Source organism: Sinocyclocheilus anshuiensis, unplaced genomic scaffold, assembly GCF_001515605.1.
Source record: "Sinocyclocheilus anshuiensis isolate Anshui unplaced genomic scaffold, SAMN03320099.WGS_v1.1 scaffold274, whole genome shotgun sequence".
Lineage (NCBI taxonomy): Eukaryota > Metazoa > Chordata > Actinopteri > Cypriniformes > Cyprinidae > Sinocyclocheilus > Sinocyclocheilus anshuiensis.
The window spans coordinates 1,673,383-1,687,151 of record NW_015547698.1 but is presented as its reverse complement, the minus strand read 5'-3'; the positions used below and the strand labels follow the sequence as shown (position 1 = coordinate 1,687,151).

General features: G+C 37.0%; 2 protein-coding genes across 3 annotated transcripts in view; one reads left to right on the top strand and one right to left on the bottom strand.

Moving 5' to 3' along the window:
* pkd1a (polycystic kidney disease 1a) overlaps window positions 1–3,819 on the bottom strand; it is an 84,866-nt gene extending 81,047 nt beyond the window's left edge. The window contains exon 1 of the mRNA XM_016506420.1: window positions 3,063–3,819. Within this exon, the coding sequence (XP_016361906.1) occupies window positions 3,063–3,331 (269 nt within the window). The 5' untranslated portion in view covers window positions 3,332–3,819. The remainder of the gene's footprint in view (window positions 1–3,062) is intronic.
* A 9,126-nt stretch (window positions 3,820–12,945) lies between these two features.
* LOC107703817 (somatostatin receptor type 5-like) overlaps window positions 12,946–13,769 on the top strand; it is a 9,213-nt gene continuing 8,389 nt past the window's right edge. For both annotated transcript variants that reach the window (XM_016506565.1, XM_016506566.1), the window contains exon 1: window positions 12,946–13,118. The gene's annotated coding sequence lies outside the window, so the exon portion shown is untranslated. The remainder of the gene's footprint in view (window positions 13,119–13,769) is intronic.

Below are 13,769 nucleotides of genomic sequence, written 5' to 3'. Positions count from 1 at the left end.
CTAAGTGAATGAATGAATGAAAAACTTAAAAAGAAAGATCTCTGCAGACCAGCAAATTAAGCCAGTGAACCAAACCATGAAGGCCGCTACACAGACCAGACAGTAAAGAGCAAGAAACATCACTGCAGCTGAGGAAGACTTGAATAAGTCTCTGTTTTTGTTGTCACACTGCAGCTCTTCCCACAGATGAAGCTACTTAAGCACAATTACATCACTGCTGAGTCAATGATGGTTCCTATTAAACATGAGCGAATCAGTGAATCACTGCATTAGCAGAAACAAAAGAGAAAGTTTAGCAGCTCCAGCCCGTCTGGCAGTTTACTGTAAACAACTCATTTACTGTGAAGCGCTCACTGCACCAGACACGTACAGATTTACAAAGATTTCCAAAGTCCATCACACAGCTTCTTATGAAAGATGCTACTTCAAAAGGTGTGGACTTCACACTCATCCAGATTTCAGTGAGTTCAGAATGACACAACTTGAGAAGGAAAAATAAGAAACCTCCTAGGAATGGGAACAGGAGTTGGATCTGTGTTTTTTCTGGAAGGGTGGAACGAAGGAGCGGATGGAAGGGGAAAAGCGGCGATCCTGCACACAGCAGCTGTGAACTTGAGAGACGCGGCGCGCTGCCAGCTAAATATCCTGCGCTAATGGTGCAGCTGCCATTAGGCTACGACAGGCTTTTAAATTTAATTGCTTTTAACCAGACACCCTTTCATTTCCACAACAAAGAAAAAGTTACCATCTATCTTGGTCTTAGAGATGCTTAAATATGAAGGATTACTGGGCGGCCGCGGCAGCGCAAAGAGAGAAAGGAAGTGAGGTCAATGATTTAAAACTCTACAAGCCTTAAAGCTCTTAAGACGCCGCGTCTGTGCTCGTCTCTGTGGCCTACGGCGACTGTCTCTGGAGATTTCAGTCTGATCGGCAGCTCAGAAACCCAAGACTCACTAACTTTATCCTTCTTTTTGCATTCCTTTTTAGACAGAAAAGACAGAGAAGCTCCAGAATGTTTGCAAAACTTCAGCTGCTTTGTGTTATTAGATTTATTTAGATTCATTTTAAAATCATTTTTACTTAATTTGAATCAACCTTTCTGTCTGTATCTTAAAATAACCCCTTCAGAAACACTTTTTCCACATAATTTTCTTCCATTTAGGAAACAGTCAAATAGAAAATAACTTTTATAGGCAGAGAAAACAGCATGGATTTAAGTTTTAAAACTGTATAAAAAAACAACAATAACAAAAAAAAAAAAAACAGCTGTGTTCATAAACATTCATAACTAAAATTTACTGCTGCATTAGCATGACTTCTTGCAATCTTAAAGCAATAGGGGGAGGCCCAAACTCTTAGTAAGATTTCAAGTCAAAACTCCAGTTGCACAAATGCTTGTTTCAATATCCTCATTTGAATATCACCATATCTGGCTCTTCTGTCATTCAGTATGTGTTCAATGAACCGTATCTTTTCCATTGACAATAATGGAGGAAAAACCAATAGCTTTTTTTAGCCAAGACTTTGTGCTTTGTGTCTACAGAAATTGACTTCCAGAAATAAACAGCCTATTCACTGGAGAAAACCATGACAACCAACAACAAGCCCCCTAATGAAGAGCCCTGTAAATGTGTAACAGGTTTTTACTGTAGCATTTTTACAGTCTTTTACCGTTAAATTCACGGTCATTTTTTACAGTGTATAGTAATACTATTATTGCCAATTTTACAACAGTTGCCTGATGAAAGAGTTTGGTCTTAAACTTTATGCCCACCCCCACAAAAAGAGTTCAAAGTATCACATCTTTCTGCACATACATCTGCAGCCTATGTGAATGGATAACACATGCTGGAGCTCGAGCGCCTCAGAAACCAGAGTAAAGAACACAGTGTTCTCGACGCCACAAGTCTACCTGCACAAACTCTTCATGCGTCTGCTGGTACACAAGCTGCGTGCATGTGTTAAATGGAGTGCAGACATAAACTTATGCAGCTATTTTGACCTTTCCCTGCTTGAGATGTGTTTTCTCCACTTAGAGAAAGCTAAAGTACCACTTTTTGACCGTTTTTACAGACTGAGATGAAGACAACACCATATGAGTTCAGTTGGGCAATGAGCTATACACTCTTAAAAATAAAGGTGCTTTAAAAGGTTCTTCACAGCGATGCCATAGAAGAACCATTTTTGGTTCTACAAAGACCCATTCAGTCAAAGGTTCTTTAAAGAACCATCTTTCTCTTGCCTTTTTATAATCTGAAGAACCTTATTTCGCCACAAATAACCTTTTGTGAAACAGAAAGGTTCTTCAGATGTTAAAGGTTCTTTATGGAACCATTTAGACAAAAAGGTTCTTCTATGGCATTGTGAAGCACCTTTATTTTTAAGAGTGTAGTAAGAAGAATTTACTATTTTGGTATATTTTGCAGGTCAAAAATGTCTAGGTGGTATAACTGTAGCCTATATAAAAAATAGGGAGAAAAGTCTCAAGAAAAGGCTGACATTTTGGGAAAACAAAAGCACCACAGCAGTTGTTTTACAACAAAAAAAGTTTTTAAAATATAAAATGACTTAAAATAATAACATTTGATAAACCTTTGGTCGCCAGGGTAGCGCGTTACCCATATGCAGGAAGCCATTGTCATGCGACAAAACAAAATAGATGGTTTTCATGTCACATAATCTTCAACATGACTAAAATATCATAATACTGAGGCAAGTTTTTACTGGATGGTTACACCAGTTGACATTTAGAGTCAATGCAGCTGAATGTTTGTAGAATACCAAATATATTGTGTTTAATTTCAAAAGCCTATTACAAACAACATACAAAGCCTACATATCTAAGATCTTGGCACTTGTGTTTTAAACCAGACTTTTCCTCTTTTTCCCCCATCCCTGACATCCTCAGTTATGATTGATTGACACAGAAACAGTGGCAGTCTGAAGTATTACACCAGCCATCAGCCAACATTCTTCACCCGTCACCTCAATCAGATCACAACAAACACCCGCATCATCACCCGCAAACCCGCCCGGGGCTTTTCCGCGAGCGGCGGACTTACAGAGTGTGCGTGTCGGTCGGTAGGTCGGACGCCGCTGGGGCCTGATCCAGTCCGATGTTGGAACAATTAACCACGCACAAGTTTTGCGGTCCCACCGCCGAGCACGAGCAGTTACCCGGACACGGGCTGCACGCTCTCCCGTCTGCCGTGACGCCCGAGCGCGCCTCGAGGCAGCAGAGCGCAAAGAGCAGACTGGAAAATAATCCAAACTTTGGGAGACAGACGCCATGTTTTCGCTTAAACACAATCTGTCCATTTCTACAAGGCATAGCTCACTCGCATCTCATCGCCCCTTCTGTTGGTGAAGTTTTCCTCGGGACGCGGGGAGGAAAGTTCACTCTTTTCCCAGTTTTTCCATAAGAGAAACGGCGCAGAAAGCAAGAATGCGTCGGAAATCGCGTTTTCCCCCAAGTTCGATGACGCCCCCCCCTCTATTCCTCCGTTAACGGAGCTAGATTCACTTCTTCTCCAGAGGAGGGGAGAAAAAACTCTGGATTCTGCTCTGCTAGAATTTCCTGAAGAACTTCCTCTCGTTCTGCCATCCTGCAGCGCCGCTGCTCTCCACTGGATGAGGCTTCGTCTTACAAAACACAAGCTACTGATTATTACAACACAATATATTGCCATAACTTGTTGTTTTAGACTTTATTTATTATTGGCCTATTTTACTGTGCCTGGCATATGCAGTGACCACACAATTTGCCGTTAGGCACACCTACATGCATTGGATGATAATGATATAAAGGCAAGTGGCATGATCAAGTTACTTTTTTAGGGAGTAACGCAATATTGTAATGCATTACTTTTAAAAGTAACTTTCCCCAACACTGTCAAGAGACATCATCCAAATATTGTTCACCAGGTGCTGAACTGTACAACTGTAACATGAAAACCTGATAATTTATTTAAAAAGATATTGCAGTTGTTTTCTTTTTTCCCCTTTCTAGTGTTGGAATATTTGAGCAATATTATTTTGAATTGGTGATGTCTTCAATAGCACTGTTCATTAGTCTTATGTAATATTTCATTCTTTCCAATAAAGGCAGTTCTTTATTGACATCATCATCCAGGAAGTGACATCACTTTTGGTGAGAAAGCAACATTGTTTTATAATAATTTTATATTTACAAAATGTAATTTTAGAGCTGCCAAAGTTAGTGTACACCAAATTTGGTTATTATTTGTTTGTTTTTTTACTCTCACATTCACTAAATTTAATATTTTGTTTGGCTTCCTAAAGACTGGTTAGAAATCAAGACATTAATTAGTTATTTCATATATATTTATTATTTTAATTATAATTTCCAATTGAATTATAGCGTGCCAATCTCACACACTGTCAACGTAATTAAAAGTAAATATTTTCCAGATAATATTTTAACAGTTTGTTTTAGTATAATGACACTGTAAGAGCCAATTATTCAATTTCGGAAACTATTCTTTGATTTAGTTCTCTTAAATTCATATTTTAAGACATTTTGAGACATTTAAAATTTTCCTTACACAGTATAATTGTGGATTTCACACATAAAGATATACAACTGCCTTTATATTTTAGCATCAAAAGTTTGAAAACACTCTGATTAAATTACAGAAATCAGTATGATAATATCAACATTTCAAAAGATTGTTCAAAAAATAGCAAAACGAAAATGACGTCCTCTTTGAACAATGCTAACTTTATCTAAATATTTCCATTCTGTTCATTTTCTTGCTGCTGTTTAAATAATCAAGTCATAATTAATAAAGTTTAAGAATCTGAGCTTGACCAGAGCATTTATGAGAGTCTGATATTCCATTTTCAACACAAGCATATTCATTTTTTAAAAAAGGTTCAGAAGGTAGAAATGTTCCTGACATAACTCTACAGACATGAATAAACTATAAGCTTTATTTCTTATCTTTTCCTCAGAGAAATCTACCAAATATGGCTAATTCATCATTCATGCACATTATTTTGCACTGACCAGAACAAATTTGATCTTTGGCAGAATGTGGATGAATTATTCAGGTCTTGATGGGGTGTGCTGTGTTTAAACTCTAGGGGGAGCCGTAGAAGAAGATCGTCTGTATTAGTCCTGTGTGGACTGGAACAGAACCCAGGATGCAACTAAATATCCAAGTCTTTTCACTCCCTTAAATCACTGAACTGTGTGTGTACAGAACAGGATTGAGCACTAAAAGGTGAACTGACAACTGAATTTAGCTGCAGTGTGTACGCGGCCATAGTCACGTCCGTATCTGCTTGTTACAGCCTCAACTGGTGTCAAATCTGTGCTTTCTACATCAAACTGGAAGAAAGAAAGTCATCTGAGGACATGAGAGGGAGTAAATCTCAACTAAGAAAAGTCTTACCACCCAACTTGTCTGTCTTCACAGAGGTTTTGTCCCCCAGCATACACTGCATTTCAGGAGTGAACGTGCCCATTAGTGCCAGCTGCGAGTCAGTCATCCCAGTGGATGTCATTAAAACACCACAGACGTCTGTGATCCACCCTCAAGATAAAAGAACAAGGCAAACCGAGAGACTCTGTTGCTCAGAAAAGAGAGGTGTGATGAAAGGAGGAAGAGAAAATGGGAGAAGTGATAGGAGAAAAAAGAGCTGAGGAGAAGAACACAGTGAGAGACGGCAACTCACTGTAACTGCAGTTTTGATCATTTCAGACAAACACACAGAAGTGTCACACACACACTCAGGTTTAGTTGATCCAGACTTACCTGTGCTGTTATTTTGAGAGTTCACTACGTTTGCTGACAAATTGTCAATGTAGAAAACGACTAGTTTGTGAATCACATGTGGCCACAATGTGAGGTGTGCATGGTTGCTAAGATACTGAGTGGTTGCTGGGATGTTCCAGGTAGTTGTTAGGGTGTTGCGGATATTGTTAGGGCATTGCTAAGGTGTTGTGGGTAGTTGCTAGGATGTTGCTATGTGGTTACTAGGGTGTTCTGGGGAGTTGCTAGGATATTACTAGGTGTTGGGAAATTCTGGGTAGTTTCTAGGGTGTTGGACTAAGGTGTTCTAAGTGATTTGTAGCACTTTTCTATGTGGTTGCTAGGGTGTTCTGGGTAGTTGCTAGAGCATTGCTAAGGTTTTCAGTTTAGTTGATAGGCTATGTTATTGCTAAGGTGTTGTGGGTATATTCATCAAAGATATATCACGGTTTTCACCAAAATATTCGGCAGCACAACTGTTTTCAACATTGATAATAATCAGAAATGTTTCTTGAGCAGCAAATCATCATATTAGAATGATTTCTGAAGGATCATGTGACACTGAAGACTGGAGTAATGATGCTGAAAATTCAGCTTTGATCACAGGAATAAATTACATTTTACAACATATTTACATAGAAACCAGTTATTTTAAATTGTAATAATATTTCACAATATTACTGTTTTTACTGTATTTTTGATTAAATAAATGCAGCCTTGGTGAGCAGAAGAGACTCAAAAAATCTTACCGACCAAACTTTTGAACAATAATGTCCCTGTTATGGAGAAATAAAACATAGCCTATTAAACCACTGTTTCTCAAATATAAGTACAGAAAAATCCCATTGTATTATCATAACTGTATATGTGTATTTTCAGTACTACATCTTTTAGATGAAGTGGGATGTACACACAACAATGATGTGAAATGAGTTAAACAATTTTTACACTTTCAGAAAAAAAGGTACAAAAGCTGTCACTGCGGCGGTACCCTTTCAAAAAAGAACTAATATGTACTATCTAGGTAATAATATGTACACTTTAGATACTAAAATGCACAATATAGTGGTAAATAAGGTACAATGGTGTACCTTTCAAAACTTTTGTGCCTTTTTTTCTGAGAGTGGTGTATTATATTAACCACCTGATGAAATATTTTGATGAAAAAATGTCTATTATGTATTTTAAAGATTCAATCTTTCAGTTCAGTCATAAGAGTTTTGTATTTCACATGTAGCACAGCGATGATCAAATGCATCTATCGTTCAGCAATTTTTATCCAACAACCTAGAAATAAAAAACAGTTTAAAATTCAAAGGCATCAAAACATACAGCTGAAGCAAAAAAGAAAAAAAAACCCTAAAAATGATTGACTTATCTTTTTTCTCAAAAGTGAGGCAGACTCTACTGAGCATGTGCTGAGTAGCTACTAACTCTAGCTTGACTATGATTGACGAAATTGCAGTCTGTGATTGCCATATGATTCATATACCACGGCATTTACATGTTAGTCAAAGGTATACACTGCAATCATGAAGAATCCAAGCGCATGCATGCTACATTTCCACCAATGGTGAGGCCGTGTAATCTGTCATTATGTGTCTGTAGTGAAAGGGAGCCATCAGACCCTCTTAAACCCTAAACATCAGCCTGTTTATTTCTGCCAGGATTGTGTGAGAAGATCATCTGCATCAGTGCTCATCTTTATAATTCCCTGATTTGGGATCATCGGCTTGAACCCATCACTGACCTCGGTAAAGTCACATAAGAGTTGCAGAGGAATGGGTTATGATAATCAGACAAGCCGGAGGAGGGAAAATGATCTGCGATGTATGTGAGAGCTGCAGTGGTCTCATATTTTCACCAGAAGAAATTTCACATCAAATTGGCACCGCTTGCTGTTCTTTTTGAAAGCACTGGTCTGTATTGAAAGCAATGGAAAGCATTGGTCTCTTTGAAAGCACTGGCTTTCATTTGAAATTTCAAAACTTTGAGTTTGGAGCAGAAACCTCATATTAGATCTCACAGAACGCTTTGAAATGCACCTAAATTAAGGCACCTAAATTACTGCTCGCCAAGCTCTAAATGTGATTAAAATGGCACTGGTGAGTGAATAAGGCAGTTACTTGCTATTAGACTGGAAAAAAAATGATCAGAAACTGTAACATAATGGATTGATTTGTTTTTTTATCTGGCGTAAGGTGCATTAGGATGATCTCCGAGATCAGTGGCTGTCATGAAACAACTTTTACATCACTGAAAAATTGACTATCATAAAGTTTATAATACCTACTACACACACAAAGAAATAGGTTCTTCAGTGGTTCTTTGGGTGGATGAGATGCTAGCATCACTGCCATACAAAGAGCCCATTGTAAGCCCCTGTATAGTTCTTTAAAGGTTCTCTAACTCACTCTAGTCTCTTAGTTTAGCTGGGGAAAGGACTAAAAAATGACATTAAAATACAGTGTATTTCTTGAAGATAACGTGGTGCTCAACCTTTTTGCCCCCAAGGCCCCCTATAAGGAAATATTCCAGGGTCCCCACGCGAGACTTTTTGACCTTAGAAAAGCATAAAAGTGATTCAAAACAGCTTTTGTCATTATAGTAACATCCCATATCAAACATATGAGAGTGGAGTGATATATCTAAAATCTGAGGAGGAGAATGGGGTTACTCTGATGGTTCTACATAGCAACATTTAACATAGGTGTGGTGTAGTGCCTTTCAAAATAGGTGCTATATAGCACTTAAAGTGGTTCCCCTATGATTGCAAGCCAATGAACCATGCACTTTTAGTGCTGTTTAGCACCATTTTTGTTTAGAGTGTATAGTGTTATTTTGGTATAGATAAATTATTATTATTATTATTTCTGTTAATATTTTAAATTAGATTTTATTTTTGTGTTCTGTTTTTATTCCCATTTTAGCAATTAATTTAACGTTTTAGTAATTTTGTTGTGTTTTTGTCATTTTTATTAGCTTTTGTTTTATGAAATATGTCTATGTAGTTTTAATTAAGTTTCATTTGGTTAATGTTAGTACTTCAACTTTAAAGAAAAATGAGGAAAAATTGCCTGGGCAAATAGCTCAAATAAAATAAGTTTAAGTTTTTATTTCAGTTACTGTTTATTTTATTTCAAGCAAAGGCATTTTTATGGTTTTAGTTTTAGATTCAATTAGATAAATAAATACAGAGTATTTAATAATTTATTTTATTTAATAAAAAGTAAAGTAATACAATAACAAAATAATATAAATATAAATAATTTTATATAATATATAAAAATAATAATATATAATAATTTATATTACATTATATATTTGTGACAGGTCCCATTCTGACTGTATACAATACAACTGATGAATGGATGGATGAATGAATAAACAAACAAACAAATAAATATAATGCATTTAATAATTAATTTTATCTAATATAAAGTAAATTTGATTAGCTCAGCATGAAAAGAGCTTTCCTGGAGCATTTCAGTTCTTGGTAGTGCAACTGAAGCAAACAATCAACTATGGGTGGCAAGGCACTTTCAAAAGATCTCCGGGATAAAGTTATGGACAGACACAAGTCAGGAGATGGATACAAAAACATTTCAAGGGCTTCATCAATGCCTAGAAGCACAGTGAAGTCTAATATTAAGAAGTGGAAGGCATACCTGGATCAGGACGCCGCTCCAAACTAAATACAGCTGGATAAAACAAAAACTGTCAGTCCTCATTTCAGGCTGCAAAGCAACAAAATGTGATTATTTTAAAGGGGGATGATACTTTTCTATACCCACTGTATTTGCGCTTGAGAACATTACAGCAGTGGCTTTCTAAGGATAAATGTGTTGAGATCAAACCTCAAAGTGGTGATATAAAATGTAATTTCAATGCTTAAATTGAGGTGAAACCATACAACATTGGTAGGAAGAATACGAGTTTGATTATATTCTATCTGTTGTATAAGATCTGGGTCTTTTGTTGCCAGCAGAAACAGCAAATGCCATTAAAATGCAGTCTGGAAATGATAATAAACTGTATTGAATCTTTGTCCAAACGCAGGTAAACTGTATTAATCCCCTATAACAGCATAATGTAAATAAATCACCTTAGTGACAGCAACAAAGCACACAATCCAATGACACAGACATCTTATGAATCATAGTTATGACTCCCAAAACTTGAATATTGTACTCCTCAGAAACAGCCATGCACGGGTCAGCGAGCATTATAATTAATACTTTAATATTGTGGTAATGTTGCAGAAATGTTATTCTAACTTTCTGAAAGTCTTTTGACAATGTTTTTGCACTGAATTTAATTGGGACAGTGATATAAGCTCACTTAAGCCTGTTCTTATGTCTGCAGCTGGGGACATTTTCCATGCTAACTGCAATGTAAGTGAATTAGACTGGCGGAGAAGCGGAGAGAGATCAACACTAATTTTGTGGAAGATACCACCACCTGTCTCAATATACACTCACAAACTCAATATATGTCTGTAGATAGTATTATGTTCTTCATAAAGGTCACTGCTTAACATGATTTACAGCAGCAGAAACACCTGCGAGCCCCACAGAGCTCCCCATTAACCCTTTACCTGCCGTCTTCTGCCACGAGCTTCTCTCTCTGGGTTTCAGAAAATAACTTAATCACTTACACTTTTATGATGTAGAATGTTTTAGAATGTATTGTATTGAATATAACAGCCTTGCAAACATGAAGAAAAGAACCTGACACAAGTAATATTAGAGTCAGTATTACTTTTGGCCAGTAGAGGAGGCTATCAGCAGTTAAAAAGTGGTTGAAGGGTATTTGTGATGTTTCTACTATTGTATAGGCCTATCTATATCTATCTATATATATATATATATATATATATTGTCACCAACTAAGTTTGGAGGGAACAAAATTAGAAGGAAAATCTGAATACTGAATATATTGCATTATTATGCATTTTGTATTATTCAGTGTGATATCAGTTTAGAGATTTGTAGCCTAAAAATGCCCCGTGATATGGTGATCACTGAAGCAGACTGTCAGAACCGTCTAGGAAACACTGATGAATCAGAGAGCAGCTGAAGATTCGCAGGGATTCTAGTTAATCAATATCTGTAATTATCCCACTGTGTGCTTGTTAAGTTCAAAACTGCCTCACTCATGAAAGAACTCGACTTCAATTGATCTGGGTGTGTGTGTGTGTGTGTGTGTGTGTGTGTGTGTGTGTGTGTTTTCTGGATCTTTGGGATTTTCTCAGCAGCAAACACCACTACTGTCTTAACATGGACTGTGTGTTGACTGAGAAAAATAGATTTTTAATTTAATTTAATTTTTTTCATTTGTAAGCTATCCACCAGAAATCATCTTTATGTTTATGAGTTAAATTTAAATAAGATATTTTATACTTATTGTGATCTTTCCTTTGAATATAAATGTGTGTCCATGCATTTATGTGCTTGTTAAAGATATAGGCAAGTTTGTGCACAAACTATGGCCTGTTAATGAATCACATATCTTCAGATATATGCATGCTGTTTACATACATTCCCAAACATACTGCATCCGCCTTCTTGCCATTGTTGTTTGCTCTTTGATGTACTAAGAGCAAAAGTTGAACATATTTTACTCAGCTTTGGATGCACACTTCACAAATCTCTGACTGACTTTTTGCATACTATATAGAAGGGAAGTATGCATATTTTTTGTGAAATGCTGACCCCCAAAAATGTCAGCAATCTCCATCATACAAAATGACTGACAGACATAAAGTGTTTTGGATTGGTTAGAACAGCATGGGCTAGAGAGATATTTCTTACAAAAATGTCTTATTTCCGTGATATCTGTCAGGTATGAATATTTCATATTAGGTACTTAAAAAAAAAAAAATTCCACAGTGATGCAGTGATTGATGAAAGACACACTCTAACAAATGCTGGGTTATATATAACCCAGCGCTGGTTTAAAAAGGGACAAACCCAGCTATTGGGTTGTTTTGACCCAGCGGTTGGGATGTTTTGAACCCAACCATTGTTGTTATATTTAACCCAGCATTTTTTAGAGTGCACCATCTGTTTCCAAGCGATTAACACCTAGAACGGTGTGTTCTGTGTACCTTAACTCCACCCGCACCTCAAAGCGTTTGTTGTATCTGTTCACTGCATACTTATACATTCTAAATCATAAACATCTTAAAGACATTTTCTAAACGTCTATTTGACGTCTGACACGTACGTTCTATAGACATATTGCAGAAGAGCAAACACTAAAAAATACATCTTCCAGATGTAAACACGCACATCAAATAGACATCTCTGAGATGTACGTGTGCTATCAGGGAAGCTGCTATTGTCCATATTGGAGACGCGATGTTGCTGCCACTCTTGAGAGATGGACTTTCTTGAGAAAGACTTCCTGCATGTTGACATTACTCTTTGCAATGAGAATCATGAGAACCATTGAGAGTAATGGAAATGACATCTCTAAAGTAAAAGTCTGAGCACATTACGGTATTTAACATTTGGCAAGAAAATGTGATTAATTGCCATGAAAATGACCAAATTAGCCGTTTCTGAACGCAATAAATTTTGTGATTACAGTCTCAAGTTGGTGGTCTAACGTTTCACAAATTATGAAAATATAAATGTCTTTGTTGTTTCTCCTTAAATTACCCTATCCCTAAAATAATTTCACAGAATAATAGTGTTCTGTTTACTGATTATGAAAGGTTGCGTCATAAATGTTTTGCTTTATAAATTTGGGACAAATTAATTACCATTAACCCAATTCTACCATTACGCTCTGGCATCAACAACCTAACACTGAGGGGGCACGTTTAAAAAGCAGGTAACTACTTCCATTTCCTTCAGAACGTGTAAAAATCATTATGATTCTTAAATAAATGCACGCTCGACTGTTACACCACGCTGTCAAAAAGGATTTCAAAAGTATCATAAAATGCTTCATACTCCCATTATACATGAGAACGGGTTGCACTTTTACATTCTGGAAAAGGTGAAGCGCTCAACGCCAAGGTGAAACATGAGGATTTCAAACTGCGCTTAAGCATTCTCTCTCTCTCTCTCATTCTCTCTCTCTCTCATTCTCTCTCTCTCTCTCCAGGTTTAGCGGGGAGGTTTAGCTCCATCTCAAGCAGATGCCATCACCTGTCGCGAGGCTGCACACCGATGCGAGAGCGCGTCCTGTAGCTTGTTCAACAGATAACGCTGCTGACAGATTTAACCTGCACAATGCTTCCCAGTGTTTTTTTCATTTATCTACTCTTCTCATCTCCTTCGAGGGGTGTTTCACACCTTCCTGCGTTTTACTGATACATAGGCTACTCAGGTAAGCACAGTTTACTGTTTCGGATTGATTTTATTTTAGTTAACAAGCCATCTAAGTTAAGGAATCTTGTGGTAATAATTGCAAGGATATTCGTAACTTGCAGCAGGACTGTTTTCGTTAATACACTCTGATCGTATGGGTTGCGCAAAATAAGAAAATCTTAAACGTTCTTTAGAATTGCCCAATAATGCAATTTTAATGCCCTGTTGGTTTGTTTAAGCGCACTAAGTTTTAATGTCACCACAGATGAATAACGTAAAATACGCATTTTAGTTTTTACGCAGTTTATAACGTGTTTCTAAACAAAAATCGTAAATAACGTCTCTGACAAATGAAACCAAGCAAGAAAAGCGGACACACGGCGTTATTCTCGCTGTCTTTGGCGACTTCAAACTGATTTCATCAAGGTGAGAGCAGATAGTTTGTAAGAAAATGTTTTGTAGTAAGACAGATCCAGTCGAGACCTTCAACGCAGCTTCAGCGTCGGTGCGTTTATTCTGCGGGTAAATGAGCTGCATAGACCAGCAGTGAAGTCCAACAAATGTCTACACATGTAAAATATAAAATCACATATAGGCCAGTGTTTTTGTAACAGGGCTATCTGTCAAACTTTTCTGATCTTCTTAAAGTCAATTTACACACACACACACA